General features: G+C 43.9%; 1 protein-coding gene across 4 annotated transcripts in view; it reads left to right on the top strand.

The window, feature by feature from the left end:
* The window catches only part of CEP126 (centrosomal protein 126), a 92677-nt gene extending 69757 nt beyond the window's left edge, over positions 1-22920 (top strand). For 2 of the 4 annotated variants that reach the window (XM_087868506.1, XM_087868509.1), the window contains 6 exons: positions 2208-2283; positions 3901-4110; positions 8796-8860; positions 14686-18474; positions 18795-18885; positions 19038-22920. In XM_087868506.1, the coding sequence (XP_087724632.1) occupies positions 2208-2283; positions 3901-4110; positions 8796-8860; positions 14686-14748 (414 nt within the window). In that variant the 3' untranslated portion in view covers positions 14749-18474; positions 18795-18885; positions 19038-22920. The remainder of the gene's footprint in view (positions 1-2207; positions 2284-3900; positions 4111-8795; positions 8861-14685; positions 18475-18794; positions 18886-19037) is intronic. The other 2 variants (XM_087868507.1, XM_087868508.1) reach the window with 2 other exon arrangements.
* The last annotated feature ends 499 nt before the right edge of the window (positions 22921-23419 follow it).

Raw genomic sequence — 23419 nt, 5'->3', positions numbered from 1 at the left:
ATAGGATGAGGTATATGGTTATCAGGGGTCATTGATAACAATGCTGTTTGAGGTGCAATTTAGGAAGAGACAGCTCCCCTGAGGTCCTTCTGTGGGGTGCCTGGAGTTCATAATGGATAGACTCCTCTTCAGAGTCCACAGCGGACGAATCAGGACTTTCATATAGCTGTCCGAGATAGAGATCTTCAGTAAAAGTCAAAGCCTAATAAAGGTCATTTTAAAATTAATGGAGGTAATCCTGTGGGAGCTAAGTAAATGTGACCTAAATATGACATTTTCTGGATGTCTAACTTCACCCAAGGATTGAATTTAAAATATTACAACAGGGGCACGTGGGTGGCTCAGTTGGTTGAGCGTCTGCCTTCAGCTCGTGTCCTGATCCTGGGGTCCTGAGATTGAGCCCTGAATCTCCCTCTCCTGCTCCCTCTGCTTGTGCTCTGTCTCTCTCACTCTGTCAGATAAAGAAATAAAATCTTTAATGAATTAATGAATGATTAAAACATCTAGATGGATGAGTAAATAGCATTTCACTTGGAATTTCTACTCTAAACAGCACTTCTGATTTTTGATAGCAGTGGAATAGAGTGCCTTAGGAAGAATTTATATCTGACTTATGAGTTGAGGATTCTATTATTTGTATATTGTAGGAACTATTAATTGTTTTATGTAGATAAGATTTTTACTGTGGAGGAAAATCAACCGTAAAGTATTCTTAAGAGCAAGACAAAAGTCATTCAGTTCTGTACAATGTAAACAAAGCTGCTCCATGACCATGATATTCTTAATGCTTAATAGCCCAGCATGCACTTACAAACCCACCTTCCTGATCGTCAGTACAGGACTGCCTAAGAAGGCCTTCCTTTCAACCTGCATTTTCACATCCAGCATCTCCAACTCTGTAAGCGCTCAAGTGTTGATTAGTGTTAATGTATGTTAAATGCTAAAGCAGTATGTAGCTGTTATAACAACAACAAACGAAGGAAATTTGAAGTGTTCCTGATGAGTGCACTCTCTAAATTCATCTTCATCTTTCTGGTCTTACTCTGTCCTGCGTGTGCCCTTTGCACGCTGTCTCCCTGGTTTTGAGCCCATAAGCCTCACATCCACCCTCCACTCACACACCTGCTTAAACATCTTCCACAGTCTCGTTAGCTTTAGAGTAGGTCAGTGTTCCCGAATCAAAATCAAGATTTGAAGTTTAATTTTTTCAGCCCTCCTGTTTTGTTTTGATTTGGGGGTTTTTGTTTTGTTTTGTTTTTTAACTAAAGAGCCACCGCAGGGGTGCAGTTACTATAGCGATGGCCTCTGTCACCTTTTATTGGGAAATGTGGTTTTTTTTTAAAGATTTTATTCATTTATTTGACAGAGAGGCAGCGAGAGAGGGAACACAAGCAGGGGGAGTGGGAGAGGGAGAAGCAGGCTTCCCGCTGAGCAGGCAGCCCATGCGGGGCTGGATCCCAGAACGCTGGATTCATGACCTGAGCTGAAGGCAGACACCTAAGGACTGAGCCACCCAGGCGCCCCTGGGAAATGTGTTTTATTGTACTTCCACGTAGAGAGAATCTGAGAGAGATCCTTGAAAGGTGGGAGAAGCAGAGTTCCACTTTGTGCCAGGTCTGTGTCTCTGCGTAGACAATCTCCGTCTCCAGGGGAGGCGGGGCGAGGCCATGAGCGCAAGGGCAGACACCTGCACCAGCGACCGTTGGGACCGGCTGAGCATCGAGCACCAGCCAGGGACAGGGGCAGCCAGGCCACCAGCCAAGCATCCGCGTGCGGCAGCACAGCCGGCCACGTCCAGCCAGCCCCAGGGCCCTGAGGAGTGTGCCCCGCCCACAGCTCTGTGCAAGTCTTGTCCTTGGCACTAGTCCGCATCAGAGGCTCTGCCCTTACAAGGGAAACCCAGTTAGGTCATAACCCTTAAGGTAAAGTGTTGCTGATCCTTTAAGCAGCACCTTGCTTCCCTCTTCCAAATACCCAAGATAACACTGCAACCTGAAAATTTTCCAAAATTGACATAAAACATTCTTTAAAATATTCAGGTACCCTGTAGAAAAGCCTTATCCCAGTAATTCTTGGTTTCTGCTCCAAGAGAAAGAAAATATACAGGTTACATGAGCAGTGATAACTGAAACTAGATAGAGTGCACATGTTTTTAATAAATTTTTAAATATGGAAATCTATTCTGATGTAATACTATATTTTTGTAGAATTTTGGACAAAGTGTCCAGCTAAGTTCCAGTGAGCCAAAACACACTATAAGGGGTACTTCTGATGTTGAAGAAGGTATGTTTCAGTTTAAATTTTTTCTCTGAGCTTTGTTCCCAGTGATTTCAATTTTTGTTATGTGTGTTTTCCCAAGTATGTACACACCATGTGACAGGTAAGCCACCATGTGGGATTCGAGCCCCCTTATCCTGCACATTTAGACTATTGCCAGGTTTGTTTATTCTAAGTAATAATGTATTGAACATCTTTCTACATGAAGCTTTTGCCTGACTTTTCCATCATTTCCATAAGATGGAGATACCAGGAATCACAATTACAGTATTTGACATGTCATTAGCACCTAATAAATATTTGTTGAATGAAGCTCTGTGTATTAAATGAATACTGGATCAGAGGAAATAAGCATTGTTATAGCTCCTTATCCAGATTCCAAAGTATTTTCCTGAGAAATAACATTTAAAACTTTTCTGGGGTGTATGCCAACTTGAGATAGAATTATTTCTATGATTTGCTTACATGACAGGCAAATAAATTTTGTTGTATTAGTTTTGAATTGTATATCTTTTATTAATAATATGCCTAATTGCTTTTGTATGTATCTTTACTTTTGGTGAATTGGTCCTTTGTATTGTTTTCCCCAGTAGATATTGGAATTTTGGTATTTCCTTACTGATTTATGCAAATTCTTAAAGATCAAGGGTTCTGTTCTTCATATTAGTTGCAAATGTTTTTGTTACTTTATTATTTGCATTTTATTCCCCTACATGTTTATATTTAGAAGCCTTCCTTTTTATTTTTTCATCCAATGAATGATCGAGAGCTAATTTCCTGCCTCCAACTAGACGCTGGATATATGGTAATGCACAAGACACACAAGAGTCTTCTTGCCTTTCAGAAATTTCAAGCCCATTAGGGGAAGACTGCCCTTTAAATAAACACGTCTTTTAGTCTTTCCTTAGTTATTTCTCCATTACTTTTAAGAGCAAAGAACCTTCGCAATACAGCAATTCAGAAGTGTTTCTTTCTTTCTCCTCTAGATTGCTCTAATGGTTTCATTCCTTAAGTTAAATTCTTTCATTTCCTTTGAATTTGTTTAAATGGATGATGTACAGGAAAACTGCAGATTGATTCTCTTATAAGCAGCAAAACTAATTTATTGAGTCATCTTTCCCTTCTCTCAAGACGTTGATGCTTCTTTGATCGTATGTTAAATTCTTGTGTCTACCTGGGGCTGTTCTGGGTAGTCCTGTTCAGCTCCTCAGCTCACTTTCTAACTTTTCTTCACATTCCTTTTATTTTACTCTTTTATTCGTAACTTATCTTAATTGTTATTATAAAGACAATCTACTTCATCTTCTCTTTGAACTACCAATGGATAACTAAAACACAACACACACATAATCTAAAGGTGATGCAGGTTTCCTTTAGCTCAGATAAACATGCTGGGGGTTTTCATGCCTCCCTGCCATCATTTTGAATTTCTATTTTTTAATCAGGGATGGGAAAATGCTAGATATAGATAATCCTGCTGAATAAAATGCAAAGTAACAGAAGATTTACTGGGTTTCTATTTGTGAAATGAATACATACAAACGCATGTCAGTTAAGTAGGTATGTGGGAAGATCTCAAAGACAAAAGGGGATCAAAGAATGATTAACGTAAAGTTTCTGTAGTTTCAGATAGTACTTCTCAGTTTTTGATGGCTGAAAACCTAGTGAAAGCTTCAGTGCCTGAGGATGAAATTCTCACTGTCATGAATAGCAAGCAGCTACAGAAACCAAACCTGGCTTTAAATAAGACCCAGCCATTCGACATCTGTGCACTCTCAGTTGAAGAACAGAGGATCCTACAGTCCCTCGGTCGTCTCAACGAAAGGTTGTACTGTGAGTATGGAAGAACACCTTTCATAAAAATGGTTGTATTTTGTACTTAGACAATTTTAACTTAAAATTTAATTTAATTTAAAAATCAGAAATAAAAATACAAAATGTATCCAGATTACTAGCTACTTAAATCAAGAATAGAACAGTTAGAAATATATTTGAGCAGAAGAGCCAGGGTGGCTCAGTCAGTGAAGTCTTGATTTCAGCTCAGGTTGTGACCTCAGGGTCCTGATAGTAAGCACGGGGTCAGGCTCCGTGCCCAGCGGGGGTCCGCTGGAGGGTTCTCTCCCACACTCACACGCACACGCTAAGAAGAAGAAGAAATATATATATATTATATATATATATATATATATATAATATATATATATATATATTTGGGTATACCCTGCTGTTTCCTACTTGCGTCATTTATGATGATGTCAATTTGACAGGCTTCTCTTTTAGCAATGTATGAATACACTTCTGTTTCAGCAATGGGACAGGATAGGTATCTTTACTGACATCCTTCAAAACAACCATAAATTCTGGATTAAGTACTTCAAAAAATCTTAAATAGAACAATAAACTGGTAAGAATATAAGGAATCCTTGGTGGGGAGGGGCGGAGGGAGGGGGAGAGGGAAAGAGAGAATCTTAAGCAGGCTGCACGCTCAGTGTGGATGTGGGTGTCGATCTCACAACCCTGAGATCATGCCTTGAGCCAAAATCAAGAGTCAGACACTTGAGTGACTGAGCCCCGAGGCACCCTGAATATAAGGATTCATTCTTAAGACCAGAAACTGAATATAGATAAAAATCCAGAAAGTTAAGGAGAACGCTGCAGCTAGCTGTTGTCTTGAGATTTATTTAACCCACACAGTGAAATTGAGCTTTACTTTTCACTGCTTCACAGAAAAAGGAACAGGAGAGAAAACCCAGATGGTACTCAAGATGGGTAGTCTCACAGAAGACCTCCCCCCATAAAGTTGGGCCTCCTAAAGAGCTACACGCTGCAGATACACACAGTGAGATGGAGAGGGGTGGAAAAAGCTTGCGTATCTTGAGTTTCAAGGTTGAGCAGATGAGGGAGGAAGACGTGAGGTTTTTTCACCTCTCTCTGTCTCTGGGTGTATATGTCTGTGTTGGATGTAGCACTTTCTCTATGAGATTTTGTTAATAGCAAATTCTTACCAAAGGAAATGCTAAAGAATGCATTTCAGCAGACCAAAAGTAATCTCAGAAGGACAGTCTGAGAGGATAAATTTGAACAAACATTATATTAAACAAAAAATGTAATAAGGTGGTGTGTGTTTCAAAGAGAAAAACATGTGCACTAAAATACCCATTAAAAGTAGTGTATAAGTTGGGAGAACAAAAACGGTATTAAAGTGTACTAGGATTCTTAAGGAATTTGGTACAGTTTAGCTTTTTTTATTCAAGTATAACTAACATACAGTGTTATATTAGTTTATATTAGTTTCAGGTGTACAATGTAGTGATTCCACATTGTCTACGTAACTCCGTGCTCATCGCTCTAAGTGCATTCTTCATCCCCATCACCTGTTTCCCCATCACCTCACCCACCTCCCCTCTGCTGACCATCAGCTTGTCTTCCACAGTTCAGTCTCGTTCTTGGTTTGCCTCTTTTTTCTTTGCTTGTTTTGTCTCTTAAATTACACATGTGGGTGAAATTGTACACTATTTGTCCTCCTCTGACTTATTTCACATAGCATTATACTTTCTAGGTCAGATTAATTTTAGATATTGGTAAAGGAAGTATGCTTCTGGTAGTTACAAGGGTCACAACTAAAGGACTAGAGTAGAGTATACAACTTCCAAACTGGTAAAGAAGAAAACGGGCATACCAAAAAAAGAAAAAAATCAAATTGATTCAAAATAAGACAAAAATGGAGAGAAAAATAAACATAGAGGACATACTGTGCTATAAAATGGTATATACAATGTACTTACAATGAATATATGTGGATTATATACTACATCTAAAAGATCTTTTAAAAATCTATATTTTTTAGAACACAACTATATTTTGTTTATAAACAATATATTTAAAACATAAGGATATAGAATAGCTGAAAATAAAAAAGATGGAAATACGTACCAAGCAAATTCTAGCCAGAGGGGGGCGCCTGGGTGGCACAGCGGTTAAGCGTCTGCCTTCGGCTCAGGGCGTGATCCCGGCGTTATGGGATCGAGACCCACATCAGGCTCCTCTGCTATGAGCCTGCTTCTTCCTCTCCCACTCCCCCTGCTTGTGTTCCCTCTCTCACTGGCTGTCTCTATCTCTGTCAAATAAATACATAAAATCTTTAAAAAAAAAATTCTAGCCAGAGGAAAACTGATTTCAATGTACTATTATCAGACAAAATTGATTATAAAGCAGAAAGCATTAGTAGACATAAAAAAGATCATGATGATTGAAGCTTTAATTCAGGAGAAATATATAAAACATTTTCATTTTATATGCATTTAGGAATATGCCTCAAAATATATAAAATATGTTTTAGCCATGGTGTGAGATTTCTTTTTTACATTGCTAGTAATTGATAGAACAGACAAAATAAATAGATGTGTAAGAATCAAACATGATTAACAAACTTGATTAAGGAATACATTCTTTGCAAGTGTACACACATTATTTATTAAAATGAGCCATATATTGTACATAAAACAAACCTGAAACATTTCAAAGGATTGGAGTTATGCACAGACTCTGACCACAATGCAATTTAGCTAAAAATGAATAACAAAAAGATAACCCATTAAGAAGCACATTTCTAGGAACTCCTGGGTGGCTCAGTCGGTCAGGTGTCCAACTCTTGATTTTGGCTCAGGTCGTGACCTCAGGGTCCTGGGATTGAGCCCGAAGTCCAGCTCCCGGCTCAGCATGGAGTCTGCTTGTCTGTCACTCCATAGTGGAAAAACTGGATACCAAGTAGAGGCTAAATTGAACTCCTATCAAATCGCATCTATAAAGCTTAGTGCCAAATTACTGTTTAATTAAAGATTAAATACGAAATAAAAGTTATAAAGCTTTTGGGAGATAATATAAAAATTTTTTCTAACCTCAGGGTGAGGAAATATTTCTTAGAGCACAAAGAACATAATTTGTAGAGGAGAAAATTAATTATATTAAAACTGTCAACTTCTCTTCATATCAGAACATCACTGGGGCGCCTGGGTGGCTGCGCCCCTGAAGCCGCCGGCTCTTGGTTTCGCCGGATGGTGAGGTCAGGGTCCTGGGACGGACCGCGTCAGCCAGAGGGGGCTCTCCCCCTGCCCCGCCTCCCGCACACACGCTCTCCAACAAATGAATCTGCGTTAAAAGGTCATTAAAAGAATGCAAAGACAGCCACAAAGTGGGGAAGTATTTAGAGTACATGGAAGGACTCTCACTCCCAAGACGTAAAGAACTCTATCAATCAGGAAGAGCAGAGACCGCAGACCGAAGGGGGATGAGAGCGCACGGGAGCTTCTCCGGGGGAGGTGCGCGCGGGAGCGCAGTCCAGCCGGCAGCTGCAGGCCCGCAGGCCAGGTGTGAGCTGCGGCCGCCGCCGTCCAACACGGGCGTGCCTTCGGCGCAGCACCCTCACCTCCAGAGCCCCCCGCCCCCCCGAAAACCGAGAAGAGCGCGCGCAGGTGCCCCGGGACATGGAGGGCGCACCGAGACCATCAGCGCTTGTGAAGCGCCTGGATGTGCGCGGGAGCGCAGTCCAGCAGGGACTTACACAGACCGCCAGCTACACGTCAGCATCGTAAATGAACCTAAATAATCCACAGCTTGGGGCAAAATAAGGCAAATCACAGGAGAAAAACAGGTCGAAGCCATTCGTCTGGGTCCTGGATGTGCATGTGCGAACTAGGAAGACACTCAGTCCGCCTCGCGGGGCAGGGACAGGGAGTGCAGCCCCTGGGGTTGGCGGGGAGGCGGGGGTTTCCGGAGCACAAGTAGCCACAGCGCGTACATTGCTGGCTCATTAGGATTCATTGCACCACGTATATATACTCTGTATACCCTGTGTTCGTTTCAACACTAAAATGTAAGAAGGGCATACTCATAAAAAGCAGGGTGCCGCAGCCACGGGAGCCATACGGAACCATAAAGCTCTAAGTTTAAGACGTCACATTACGCAGATACTGAAAAACGCAAGTCAGCTTTTTTAGAGGGTTTTTCCCTATTAGATACTTCCACACATTTAAACGCTTCACATAAAGGATTCTGCTTTTCTTTTGCCCAGACCCTTGCTGTTGCATGGACAGAAGCCCAAGCCCTGAAAAGGCAAGAGGGGACAAGTCCCTCGGCTTTTGTGTCTCACCAGCTAAATAAACGTCTCCTCTTTCCTGGCACCTCCAAGAATGGAATTGCCTTTCGGTTTAAAAAAGCGGAAGAAGAAAGACAAATGGAAAGAACAGAAAACCCAGTATTTGAAGAAAGATTGTTATAGAATGGTCAAAGTATGAGGAATTCCTTTTTATCAACTTAGGTTTTATGTCATTGTTTTTAACCAAACTACTTCTGTTTCCTACCTAATGTAAGTGTAAACACTGTTCCTGGGCATGATAGAAAAAAGACTCTTAACTCAGTTTTAGTATTTTGACATACCAGAATTTAATATCTGATTCTTTAAGTCGTTCTTCCCAGTCGAATACATAACTAAATTTTGTATTGTGGCATAATTCTTTCAGATGTACAAGAAGCCATTTGCAAGAATCCATCCATCAAAGATAACTTACAAATAATACCACTTCTGGTAAGTATTTTAAGAAGCTTTTTTTTTCTCATTTTAGGAAATGTCATGATTTCATGTGTAAGCATCCTGTATTGAAATTAATTTTTCTTGAGATTGGCTTTTAGTGAGTTTTCCTCCCCAGTTAACTTCCAATTATGAGATGTTTTGTTAGAATCAGCAAATATCCTCTCATTAAAAATGACCAAAATATAAAATTTTTTTACATCCAGAGTATTTCATCATTTGTGGGAACAGCAAAAGGGATCATGCACTACTCTCCAGATGATTTTGGATGTGTAGCCTAATTGGAAAATTGTTAAGAATTTTATCTTGGTAATGATCCCACCCTTGCTCCCATCCCTTTCATGTCTTCAAAGTTCAAAACTAGACATTGTTATTTGGAATTTTTTTATTTTTTGCCTTGACAACTGATTCTGGTAAAGATCCACATATTGATGGCAATTTGTTGCACTAAGGAATTTTCAGTCTAACAGGGAGAAAGAGCCAGTGGAGAGTGCATACCAATCACTGCAATATGTCTTGAGACCGTGTGTGGGCGGCACAGCCTTAGGAAATCAGGGAAGGAAGAGATCTTAGGGGCCAGAGGTGACCAGAGACAGGTCTCTGGAAAGGGCATCTCAGACTAAGAGGCCACCTGTACCCTCACTATCCTCAACATAGGTGTTCAGCAAGGAAACATTTTGTTAGAGAAATAACTGGATGCTTGCTCAGTTCTGAAATCTGGATGGGAAAAAGTAAGATTACACAAGTATACTTCATTTCTTATTATTTGCTGTTACGTAAAGTGATACATTTCTTACCCATGATTTAGACTTTGAGATGTCCTGGGTACGGTGGTAAATAGTAAGAAAGAGGCTGCCCCTACCCTCTTGAAGCTTTTCATTTCCCTCTGGGCAAAGGGTTCTGGGAGACGGCCTTCCTCCTGCTGTGACTGTCGCTTTGGCTGCGGCTAGATGTGTACGTGGCTGCTGTGCACACGCCAGTTTGCCTTTTCGCTCAATTTTTCATCTCCGCTGATGTAGCAACTTAAGTAATTTTTTCAGTGAAAATTGTCGTGTGTCTGAATTTATGACAGTTTTCTGTTATTTATAACATAAATGGTCTTCACCTCACTTGAGTGAGATAATACCTACAGTGACAGAGATCACTCTTCTCCACACTTCAGCTCAACCTGAAAACAGTGTGCTGACCCCAGACAGCTAACAGAGCGTGAACCGGAGATCCTGTTCAGGAAGGAGAGGAGGTCACACACTCAGCAAAGCACTCTGTGTGCACGTTGGTGCACCGTGGCTCTATATCGCAGAAGCATCTGACTCATAACCGAAAAGTTAGATGTGTGCAGGAAGGACCACCGAGAGGCCTGGCATCATTTTTATCTTAGATCGTTCACATTCATTAAGACAGTTGGTAACCATGAGCTTTCTTTATTCCCTTATCTCCACACATGTCACTCTTCTTACTTTATCATCACTGACCTAGGTCAGAAAGCTTCCATTTATTTTCCGGGGAAATGGTATAAAATCACAGAATCATCAACTGCCAGTTTAAACAACTGACCTCAAAAGTACCCCATCCCCCTCCCCCGTCAGAATTGCTTCATTTGCATATCCTGCATGAGGATTTGAACATTTTAATCTTGTTTGCCTTTTTTCTACTATTTTTATTCTTTTCTACTCCTCAGTAGGATTCACTGATTGTTGACATTTTGTCATGCTTGCTTTATCTGATAGATGGAAGGGTGGATGGATGGATGAAAGGATAGAATAAATAGAAGAGGAAAGGACAGGATAGAGATTCATACATATACACACACAAATGTATATTTCAATGAGCTGTTTGAAAGTCAATTATAGACATGACAATACTTTCCCACTAAATACTGGAGCATCCATGTTCTCTTAAGAACAGACATTCTCCTGCGTAACCACAGCACCATCATCACATCCAAGTAATTTAATACTGATACTCCATATTCAAAATTCCCCAGTTTGAAAACAAAGTGTCTTCTCTGATGCAGGATGCAGCCCAGGAATATACATTGTACATTGTTGTCTTGTCTCTTAATCTAGAAGAGTCTCTTCCTTCTCCAATCTTTCATGCACACCTTTGAAGAGTCCGGGCCAGTTGTCTTGTTGACTGTCCCATGATGTGGAGGTTTCTGATGGTTTTCTCACTAGATATGGGTTAACATTTATGGTGGATGCAAAGTTTCAATGTTTGTGTCCTTAGAGCCTGTTTGTTTTCATTTTACCACCTTCTTGATTCTACCTGTATCTCGCCTTCAGGTTCTCTATTTACTGCTTATAATTTATTTTGAGTCCAGAAAACAGATGTGCAAGCTTTTGGAGTTATGTTTAAAGCATGAATAACTAAGTGCTTCGTGCCTCCCCCAGGAATAAAGTGCATGGGCTTTAGATACATTTCAGTCTTTTGTTTTCATTACGATAAATGCAATCTTAATCCCCATCACCTGGTTTTTGGAAAGCTTTCAAAATTTGTTCCTGTATGTCCATCACAATTTCAAATAAGTAAATTATTTAATATGTATGTTCTAGAAAGGCAATATGTAATCATATTCCTATACTTTCTGTGTATGACACAAGAGATCGGCAAAGCTACCTCGTTTTTACCAGGACACTTGTGGCATAGCCTAGTTCTCCCCATATAATGGAGAAATATCTATTCAGAAATATTTATTGGTTTGGAGATGTTGCAGTTAAGGTGTTTATTAGTGGTTTTTATTTTATTTTACATTTCCACTCCAGTGTTTTCATACCCACATGAACGTATAAGAATTTTGTTTTTAAATGATAATATATGTCCTATATGTCTAGCTTTAAAATCTAGATGCATTATGTAGTTAACTTGGGAACTGAAATTCTCAGCAGAGGAATATTAATTGTGTAATAAATCTGCCAGGTGCCCCAATACAGAAAACTCACATACCATTGGTTTGAGATTTGAGAATTTATGTTTAATTCTCAAAAATCATACATCTCTCTGGAAAATTCACAACCTGGGTTAAGTGTATATATAAATCCACCACCCTGCACCCCCACATGCATGTTTTTGTTGCTGGTTTTGTGTATTTCCCCCCATTCTGTCGCCCTTTGTGTTTTTTCTCTCGCAGAGTTTGGTGGTGTTGATTTGGGTTTCTCCTCTTAGGCAGAAAAGTGAACTGATATATTCATTCATGCTAGGGTATTTAGCATGAATTTTAAAAGATGATTTATCATTTTTAAAAATCATTCAAAAAGATATAAAACCGTTTAAGTCACTTAAAAACAATATCTGGGAAGAACACTGGTGAGTTTCTAGTAGCAGGATTTTAGTGGGATTTTGGAATAATTTTGAGCAGGAGAGTCATCTCAGCATCTCCCACCTCAGGCATCAGCAAGCTGGGCTTAAAGCCAGCGCTGCTCTGAGATTTCAGAGGACTGGAACCCAGCCCACCCCTTCCTGTAACCGTGCCCTGATTCCTCCTAGCCGTCTTCATCCTCTGAGGGCACCTGGGAGGGTTCTGTGAGACGGTCACTCCTGCGAAGCTCTTAGCACAGAGCCTGTGGTGCAGCTCAGTGTGCAGCATCATTACTGCCTCTGCCACGATCATCTCATTTGTCCACGTTGTTGCAAGAAAAGGGAACATTCCTCAAAATACTTAAGTGAAATCTACATGCAAAGCATAACTTTCCCTTATAAATAGTAGGACTCACTCTAATGGGTGATTTGTAGCAATCCGTAGTCCCACCTGCCTCTCCTCTTCCGTTCTGGACAAAGCAGCCTCGCCAGTTGTCCCCTGATCCGCAGGACTCTGTTCCTCCTCTGTGGTTTGCTCATGCTTTGCTGGTGTTGGTGCCCAGTTCTGACCCATACTAGCTGTGCATTTGCTCTACATTCCTAATCCAGTCCATCTGGTGCCAGTGTAATGTCACTTCCCCCATGAAGCCCTCCATGACCAGTGCAGCTGATGACAAGCACACCTTCCTCTGAACGTATTACTGCAGTATCGCTAGTTTTGTACTTACACTCCATAGGAATTTCTGTCTTTTTACATGATTAATCTTTGGAACTATAGTGTTGAGGCTGTTTTTCCACTTAACCTGTCCACTTCACAGCAACTGGCACATACTAAATACTTGAAAATGTGGGTTGAGACAATGATTTTTTTTGTACATGGTCTTTGAATATAGATTATCTACCTTTGTCAGACTGCAATAAAATGAGGTGATTTATTGGAACTTGAAACTTTTAGTGTTCTAGGGCAAGATTTTATGCTTCATAAAATACCACTATTTCTGGAGTTCTTCCAAAGTCCTTCCAAGTCCTAAATATGTTAATATTTAATCAATTAAAACTCTTTGGTGACAACTGAACATTGTTGAGATATAATTAGAAGAAAGGAGGCACATTATGGGGTTCCTGCCACATCCCTCAGAGGATGAAGTACTTCGCCAAATGGTTTCACACACATTCTCTTGTGTAATCTTCTCAAGTCTAAGAAATGTTCAGTGGCAGAGCCAGGAGTGGCCCTTTCCCCTGTTTCCCCCAAATCTCTTCTACCTTTTATAATTCTTATTTCAGTTGATGACACCATCATCCTCCAGATTTCCCAGACAGAAGCATGAGTCTCAGCCAGGCTTCTCATTCTCCTGTAGCCCCAGGCAATAAAGCCCCCTAATAATACTAAGTGCACCCCACATCCACCCACGATTCTTCACTCCTGCTGAGCATGTCTTAGTCAAGAATGGGTGGTGTCTCTCCTCCAGATGTGCTGTCTCCCAGCACGTGGTTCACACCATCACTACCAGAACAGTCTTTGTACAGCACGAATATGAACAGATCGCATCGCTCTCTGGCCAGCGGTTACCTGTCACCTCGGCCATGACCTTCCAGCCATCCGCTCACTCCCTGCGCGTCACTCACACTCCTGAGCCACACTCCTGAGCCCCAGCCCCAGCTCCCTGAAACTCCCTGCTTCCCTCCACCGCCGCCCCCCTCCCCCCCCCCCCCCGCCCTCCTGCTGGCCTCTCTCCTGCTCCTCCTCTGACCCTGGACGTCAGTGCCATCCCCCCTCTGGGAAGGCTTATTCGGCCCGAGTTGTATCCTGTCCAAAATCTACCGGTTCCTCTTTTTGGCAACTGTAGTGGTCTGATGTTTCGTTTTCATACAAGTTATGGTCTCTCTTTTTCACTGAACAGCTCTTGCCTGAGCTCTTCCCCTGTGTCAGGTGCTGTTCCAGGGCTGGGATGAGAACCAGGAAAACACGCTCTTGCCTGCCAGGCTTTGTGCCCCCAGACACAGCCTGCAGGCACCATCGCCGAGTAGGCCCGCAGCAGGGCATCCGGAGAGGTGGTCTTTCTGCCGAAATACTCTGAATCTGAGAAGCACAATTTTCATTTTGGAATATTTTATTTACTTCGTAAAAATAAATTTTATGAATTTAATGAATTTTTAACAGTTGCCCTCCCAAGCAACTTAACTTCTTTAACCCAATATATGTCGGTAAACTACTCCTAGGGTGTTCCATGAGCGGCTCGTGCCTCTCTTAGAACATAAAACTACTCACTGTGACCATTTTCACAGCCCATGTGACAAAAGCACCTCCTAAGCACATTTTCACCAATAGAAGGAGTGAGGGTTATGAATTCTTAGAACGTGCGTGACGCCTTACGTGAAGTGGAACTCACGTTGGGACTGAGGGTCATGTACCACTTGGGGATTGGAGTGATGAGTGTCATGTTACACAGTCCGCCATCTGTGAAGAGGTGCCCGTGTTAAAGCCTGTGAATACTAGAGTGCAATAATATTGTGACGTTGTGTTACAGAACAGCCAGCCAAGGGGCAGCCCGTCTCCTAGAGTCGGATCCAGATCGCAGAGAAAATACTGACGGAGTACAACAGCGAGTATTACCCAGAGTCGTTATCGTTGACAATCTCCTGTAAATAGAGCATAGATTTCTGCATTTGTTAATGATTTAAGATACTATAACCATAAGATAAAGGTAAATCATAACATGAGTAGTGGAGATAAATTGACTAGTTTACATTTATGCTACAAGGTTATTATGTATTTTATTGATAAGTACATTTTTAGTGAGTGGAAATGCTTCATTGTTTTTCATGAGCATGCTACTGAAAACATTCATTATATTTAAAAATAAAAGAGGATATTTTGTTATTCAAATTATGTATTAGCTTTAGTTGTGAAGCTTTGTTTTTTCTGAAATTCCTAATAAATTCTATTAAATTTTGGTACAGTGGTATAAAAAGTTCATGATTGATCAGTAATACCACATATAAATAGTAAAGCCATCTGACTAAGCCGTCGAAGGGTCTCTGTACTTCGGAGGTGTTGCCAAGGGGCTTGATTAAGAAAACCAAAAGAAACTCCTTGTATAATCATGAAACTCCTTTTATGATTTTAGAAGTTTTTTCATAAAATTATGATAATCTCATATATCTTTTTATTTTCCCTCACCCATTCTGCTTCAGGCTCTCATCTGGACTACTTACCTCTCCCTCCAGGAAAGCTGACAGAGGGCATTCCTTAAGTGTGGTGGACTGGCAGAGTAAAAATCTGTCATATCAATCCCATCTTAGAAGTGCGTGGGGGGCTCCCTCGGTTGAGCGTCCATCCCTTGGTCTCAGCCTAGACCTTGATCTCAGGGTCGTGAGTTCATGCCTGCATTGGGCTCCCATCTTAAAAGTTTTCAGCCCTTTCCCTTTGGCCTCTGGAGGGACCGTGCTTGCACTAATGCCCAGACCCCTGGCAGGCCCCCAGCTTCTGTCCCATGCCTCTCTGCCCAAGTGCACACTGTCCCCCAGCTCGGAATGCCTTCCTGTCCCTCCACTGACATCCGCCTGAATCACGTTTACTTGTTCTTTTAAATTCTGCTCAGGTTGAATGTTGTCTGGTGTTTCCTAATAACCCTCTGCCACCTTTGTGTCAGTTATGTCCTTCTTATTCTGAACCATAATCACTTCTGTGTATGTAACCCTCTTCTAGATGAAGAGCTCCTGGCAGCTAGAGGTCACCGTTGGTGTCTGTGCCCTTAGGAATTAAAGTGGGGGATGCAGTGGCAAATCAAAATAATGAAGGAAGAGAAAATAGTCAAGTGTGCGATTTATCAGGCCCCTACTACATGCTAGGGGCTGTTCCATGTATTAGGAAGACAGTAAAAAAACAAAAGTAATTATTTTCTTCTATCATGGAGCTTACATTTGTGTCGGGAATACAGATTTCAAGCATAAGAATGTATCACCAGAGGGTTATAAAGCAGAGCACAGGAAGGGGCAGAGTACTGGGGTGCCACGTGAGACAGATGGGGTGGCCAGAGAAGGTCTCTGAGGAATGAAGTGAAGGGGAGCCAGCCAGGCAGCAGCAGGAGAACAGATAAGCCAGAGGGCAGGAAAGCTGGGTGTTCTCCTAGAGTATTTCAGAGCAGGTGGGGCTTGTTAGGGGGAACAGAGGGTCAGCGGTCTGGAACAGGGCCCCTCCAACACTAATGGAACACATCTTCCCATCACCTACAGATGGTGGTAAAATGCATTTCCTAGTCTGAGAGGTCTGGGTGGGACCAAACCGTACCAGTGCTGCTGGTCTGTGGATCCCATTTAGAACCACAAGGGTCTGGAGCATAACCTTGGCTGCATATTGAAACCACAAGAGGAACTTTAAAAAGTACTGAAGTCTGGGTTACACCAAGGTGCAATTTGAGCATTTAGATTTTTTTTAAATCTCCCCGGATAGATTGTAATGAGCAGCCAGGGTTAAGAAACAGTCTAGGGGCGCCTGGGTGGCACAGCGGTTAAGCGTCTGCCTTGGGCTCAGGGCGTGATCCCGGCGTTGCGGGATCGAGTCCCACATCAGGCTCTTCCGCTATGAGCCTGCTTCTTCCTCTCCCACTCCCCCTGCTTGTGTTCCCTCTCTCGCTGGCTGTCTCTATCTCTGTCAAATAAATAAATAAAATCTTTAAAAAAAAAAAAAAAAAAAAAAGAAACAGTCTAGAAGCAACAATGAGAAACAAGTCATGGGGCTGAGGAACCCAAACGCAGCCTGCAGCATGAAGACCGCCAGCAAAGCAACCAGTCTGGGCCCCTCTCTGGCCGGTGGGACTGGACACACGCACGGGCAACTGTTCTGCGTTGGACATTGTCTCTTTGGGCTCCCCTCGGTCCCCGGTCTGTTACTGAAGTCGCCGTACTACATGACTGTTTCACTGTTGTGGTGGTCAGCTGTAGTGGGAGAGATTCGGGGAGCTCTGATGGAAGCGGGTTTGGCTTTGCTCCATCCGTGTCATGCCTCACTTCATTCGTTCAGTATTTAGTGCTGTTCCTGTGCCAAGGGCTTGCTGCGCTCTCAGAGTACGCCGTGAGTATGAAATAGCCCTTGTGTGGTCAGATTCGCTGAGTTCCACGTTTCCGGGTTAGAAGTGGCCAAAGGGGAAAGTGGAAGTGACAGGAAGCTGTTACTCTTAGCAGGTCACTGTGGTCGCTCACGGAGGGGACAGGCTGACACAGGGTGCCTGGCTTCTCCGCTCTACAGCATCTCCCCAACCACGGCCCCGCTGACAGCAGCAGCCCTCGGCCCACTGCCAGGCACTAGGCTGAGACCCACAGAGACAGTGTCACCCAAGCTCCCTCCTCCTCACTAATGCAGGCTAGATTTGACCCCTGCCCCAGTATTCTGCACCTCCCCTTCTCCCCTCCTAGACCCTCCTCCTTCAGCTCCTCCCATAGTTGGCAAAATGTCATTCTTGTAACAAATCCCTTAGTCCCACAAGTCTTATAGCGGCTGTGTTTCCTGACTAATACAGTCTGATGGAGGAGACACACGTGGGAGGTGAATGACATTCTGAATTTGAAAAAAGCTTCAGAGTTAGCCAAATGGATATTGTTCTAGAGAATGAAAAGAAGAGCCTCCCAGGTTTAGATGAGACAGAGCCAGGAGACAGGGAGGAAGCAGGGTCCAAAACACCGTCCTGGTAAGTGCCCCAACCACACAGGCTCTCGCCCTTTGATGACTGGTTCCTTCTGACCAGATTTCACCACTGCCCCAGAGCCTCCTTTCAGCTCGGCAAACCCATAGAGCTTTCTTGGTATACAGAGTTATCTAGAAAGAAATTTCAAACAAAGAACTTGAAATACAGATGCAAATAAATTAGAATTTAAAACTATGCTCTCAAATCTGAATTTTTAATGAAATTATAAAATGGACATTTCCGAAATGAGAATTTTCCTTTTCGAGTAGAAAGGTATTGATGAAAGTAACATGAGAATTGAGGTCAGTGGTCCTGGGAGAACTAAGGCAGGATTCACCGAAGATGTCACTTTTTGACATGCTGGCCAGGTGTGTAGCTGCGGGGTTTGGGCAGGTGTATGTCTGCTTCCTCTTCGCATTTCTAGGAGGAGAGAGAGGACAGGACTAACAGCCTCAGGGACTAAGAGGACTTTGTTTCTGTCTGTCTAGTACTGGACGCACACATTTGCTTGAATCATACCCAGGAAAGCAAGTGGGCAACGGAACTACTGAATCCGTGTCCCAACCCGGGACTGGAGAGCAGCGGAGTCCAGCAGAGCTCCGAGCAGACCCCGCTCCACACACATTGCTCCCTGTGAGTAGAGCGAATACGCATTCTTCCCAAGTTCCCAGCGCTGCTTTGCAGCTGTAGGTGGAGTACTTGAAATATAGGTGAAATGGAAATTTCTAGTGATGAAACCTCTTACTGTAACTTGTGAGAACATTTTATGAAAAATGGCATTTGGATTTTTTTAATTGTCTATTTTGGTATAATATAAATATAGAGTCCTGAAGTTACCACAACCCCCAAAATAGCCCTTGGTGGCAGCATTAGAGCCAAGGTTAGCTTTCTGTGTGGTGGAGGGAGGCCTTCCTGTGGCCCTGGGATCACACTGTGTCTTCCAAATCAAACAGTTGGCACTTTTGGAATACAAAAAGAAGAAGGAGAAGAAGGAGGAGGAGGAGAAGCAGCAGCAGCAGGAGGAGGGGGAGAATTCATTAGAAGGTAATGAATTGAAATCAGAAATTACAAGTTTTAAGAGAGCAAATTATTGTGGCCTTTTAATGGTACCGCTTAGTTCTGGTCTGCCAAGCCTGTGTGGGAGGTGAGTCACGGCATCCTGCCACATACTGTGCACGTGCTGTTATTTCATCCAGACAGGCAGCCAGAGCACCACGTTTTCATCTCCGTGGACAGATGAGCACAAAGGCTCAGAGACGTGCCACCCCGCCCCCCGCTGGGTCACGTAGCTGGTCAGTGGCAGGATCACAGTGCAAACCCAGGTCTGTCTGTCTGCAGCCCCCGTGTTCTTTCTGCGACGCTATATGGGGAAAAATGGGAACTACTGGACAAAATTAGGGAGAAGAGAAAAGGAAATGAAAAAATGACTGCAACAGGAAACATTTTGTACTTTCCTATTTTGGGGGGAGAAGCATAGGATTTAGGATAAGTTAAAGTTCAGATTTTAAAAAACAGAAAGCTGCATGCCACTACTAGTAAGTATTTGGGGCATTTTTATGCCGTCAAGATACAGTCTTGTGAATTGGGATATTATTTACAAAATGACATTCCAGTGGGGTAAGCAGGCCAAAGGGCTACACCATGATTTCTGTGAAGGCTTCCAAGCACCTCAGATTAAAACTCAACTCTCTTTTTTTAAAACAGCAAGGATTTATACTTAGGTGCTATTGTCGCTGTACTCAGCAGCAGCCCGCGTACAAAACCCACGTCGCAGCTAATAATCCCCAGGAGTACCCTCTGACCTGTGTCCCCGACTGTACCCTCTGATATGTGCCCCCAAGAATAATCCCCAACTGTACCCTCTGATCTGTGTCCCCAAGAGTAATCCCCTCTGATCTTTGTCCCTGACTGTACCCTCTGATCTGTGTCCCCAAGAATAATCCCCAGCTGTACCCTCTGATCTGTGTTCTCAAGAATAATCCCTAACTGTACCCTCTGATCTGTGTCCCCAAGAATAATCCCCAACTGTACCCTCTGATCTGTGTCCCCAAGAATAATCCCCAACTGTACCCTCTGATCTGTGTCCCCAAGAATAATCCCCAACTGTGCCCTCTGATCTGTGTCCCCAAGAATAATCCCCAACCGTACCCTCTGATCTGTGTCCCCAAGAATAATCCCCAACCGTACCCTCTGATCTGTGTCCCCAAGAATAATCCCCAACCGTACCCTCTGATCTGTGTCCCCAAGAATAATCCCCAACCGTACCCTCTGATCTGTGTCCCCAAGAATAATCCCCAACCGTACCCTCTGATCTGTGTCCCCAAGAATAATCCCCAACCGTACCCTCTGATCTGTGTCCCCAAGAATAATCCCCAACCGTACCCTCTGATCTGTGTCCCCAAGAATAATCCCCAACCGTACCCTCTGATCTGTGTCCCCAAGAATAATCCCCAACCGTACCCTCTGATCTGTGTCCCCAAGAATAATCCCCAACCGTACCCTCTGATCTGTGTCCCCAAGAATAATCCCCAACCGTACCCTCTGATCTGTGTCCCCAAGAATAATCCCCAACTGTACCCTCTGATCTGTGTCCCCAAGAATAATCCCCAACTGTACCCTCTGATCTGTGTCCCCAAGAATAATCCCCAACTGTACCCTCTGATCTGTGTCCCCAAGAATAATCCCCAACTGTACCCTCTGATCTGTGTCCCCAAGAATAATCCCCAACTGTACCCTCTGATCTGTGTCCCCAAGAATAATCCCCACTGTACCCTCTGATCTGTGTCCCCAAGAGTAATCCCCAACTGTGCCCTCTGATCTGTGTCCCCAAGAATAATCCCCACTGTACCCTCTGATCTGTGTCCCCAAGAATAATCCCCAACTGGGGCGCCTGGGTGGCACAGCAGTTAAGCGTCTGCCTTCGGCTCAGGGCGTGATCCCGGCGTTCTGGGATCGAGCCCCACATCAGGCTCCTCTGCCATGAGCCTGCTTCTTCCTCTCCCACTCCCCCTGCTTGTGTTCCCTCTCTCGCTGGCTGTCTCTCTCTCTGTCAAATAAATAAATAAAATCTTTAAAAAAAAAAAAGAATAATCCCCAACTGTGCCCTCTGATCTGTGTCCCCAAGAATAATCCCCAACTGTGCCCTCTGATCTGTGTCCCCAAGAGTAATCCCCAACCGTACCCTCTGATCTGTGTCCCCAAGAGTAATCCCCACCTGTGCCCTCTGATCTGTGTCCCCAAGAGTAATCCCCAACTGTGCCCTCTGATCTGTGTCCCCAAGAATAATCCCCAACTGTACCCTCTGATCTGTGTCCCCAAGAGTAATCCCCAACCGTGCCCTCTGATCTGTGTCCCCAAGAATAATCCCCAACCGTACCCTCTGATCTGTGTCCCCAAGAATAATCCCCAACTGTACCCTCTGATCTGTGTCCCCAAGAATAATCCCCAACTGTACCCTCTGATCTGTGTCCCCAAGAATAATCCCCACTGTACCCTCTGATCTGTGTCCCCAAGAATAATCCCCAACCGTGCCCTCTGATCTGTGTCCCCAAGAATAATCCCCAACTGTGCCCTCTGATCTGTGTCCCCAAGAATAATCCCCAACTGTACCCTCTGATCTGTGTCCCCAAGAATAATCCCCAGCTGTACCCTCTGATCTGTGTCCCCAAGAATAATCCCCAGCTGTACCCTCTGATCTGTGTCCCCAAGAATAATCCCCAACTGTGCCCTCTGATCTGTGTCCCCAAGAGTAATCCCCAACTGTGCCCTCTGATCTGTGTCCCCAAGAATAATCCCCACTGTACCCTCTGATCTGTGTCCCCAAGAATAATCCCCAACTGGGGCGCCTGGGTGGCACAGCAGTTAAGCGTCTGCCTTCGGCTCAGGGCGTGATCCCGGCGTTCTGGGATCGAGCCCCACATCAGGCTCCTTCGCCATGAGCCTGCTTCTTCCTCTCCCACTCCCCCTGCTTGTGTTCCCTCTCTCGCTGGCTGTCTCTCTCTCTGTCAAATAAATAAATAAAATCTTAAAAAAAAAAAAAGAATAATCCCCAACTGTGCCCTCTGATCTGTGTCCCCAAGAATAATCCCCAACTGTGCCCTCTGATCTGTGTCCCCAAGAATAATCCCCAACTGTGCCTTCTGATCTGTGTCCCCAAGAGTAATCCCCAACCGTACCCTCTGATCTGTGTCCCCAAGAGTAATCCCCACCTGTGCCCTCTGATCTGTGTCCCCAAGAGTAATCCCCAACTGTGCCCTCTGATCTGTGTCCCCAAGAATAATCCCCAACTGTACCCTCTGATCTGTGTCCCCAAGAGTAATCCCCAACCGTGCCCTCTGATCTGTGTCCCCAAGAATAATCCCCAACCGTACCCTCTGATCTGTGTCCCCAAGAATAATCCCCAACTGTACCCTCTGATCTGTGTCCCCAAGAATAATCCCCAACTGTACCCTCTGATCTGTGTCCCCAAGAATAATCCCCACTGTACCCTCTGATCTGTGTCCCCAAGAATAATCCCCAACCGTGCCCTCTGATCTGTGTCCCCAAGAATAATCCCCAACTGTGCCCTCTGATCTGTGTCCCCAAGAATAATCCCCAACTGTACCCTCTGATCTGTGTCCCCAAGAATAATCCCCAGCTGTACCCTCTGATCTGTGTCCCCAAGAATAATCCCCAGCTGTACCCTCTGATCTGTGTCCCCAAGAATAATCCCCAACTGTGCCCTCTGATCTGTGTCCCCAAGAGTAATCCCCAACTGTGCCCTCTGATCTGTGTCCCCAAGAATAATCCCCACTGTACCCTCTGATCTGTGTCCCCAAGAATAATCCCCAACTGGGGCGCCTGGGTGGCACAGCAGTTAAGCGTCTGCCTTCGGCTCAGGGCGTGATCCCGGCGTTCTGGGATCGAGCCCCACATCAGGCTCCTTCGCCATGAGCCTGCTTCTTCCTCTCCCACTCCCCCTGCTTGTGTTCCCTCTCTCGCTGGCTGTCTCTCTCTCTGTCAAATAAATAAATAAAATCTTTAAAAAAAAAAAAGAATAATCCCCAACTGTGCCCTCTGATCTGTGTCCCCAAGAATAATCCCCAACTGTGCCCTCTGATCTGTGTCCCCAAGAATAATCCCCACTGTACCCTCTGATCTGTGTCCCCAAGAATAATCCCCAACCGTGCCCTCTGATCTGTGTCCCCAAGAATAATCCCCAGCTGTACCCTCTGATCTGTGTCCCCAAGAATAATCCCCAGCTGTACCCTCTGATCTGTGTCCCCAAGAATGTTTCTACAAACAAAAGGTCATTTAAAACAGTAGGACTCTGGTCCAGTTGGAGCAAACAGGCTCCTCTGGTGAACTTGTAAAGCAGGACAAGTCTTTATTTTACTAGTGCTTGAACATTGTGATGTCATCCTTCCGTGAAACGGGGCAACCAGAATCCCTGTGCAACACTGGCCATAACACCTCCAGAGAGAGGCGCTGGGGTCTTAACAGAGCCAGGAGGGGTCACTGACGATGACAAAGGTATGTAGAAATTGTTGTGAATTAAAGTGGAAGAGAATACCTATAGAAGTGAAGACTAAGTGACGAT

This window comes from Ursus americanus, chromosome 16 (assembly GCF_024610735.1).
Source record: "Ursus americanus isolate L20-20 chromosome 16, mUrsAme1.1.p, whole genome shotgun sequence".
Classification (NCBI taxonomy): Eukaryota; Metazoa; Chordata; class Mammalia; order Carnivora; family Ursidae; genus Ursus; species Ursus americanus.
The sequence above is the reverse complement of the archived record's forward strand: the minus strand, read 5'-3'. Positions and strand labels throughout refer to the sequence as shown.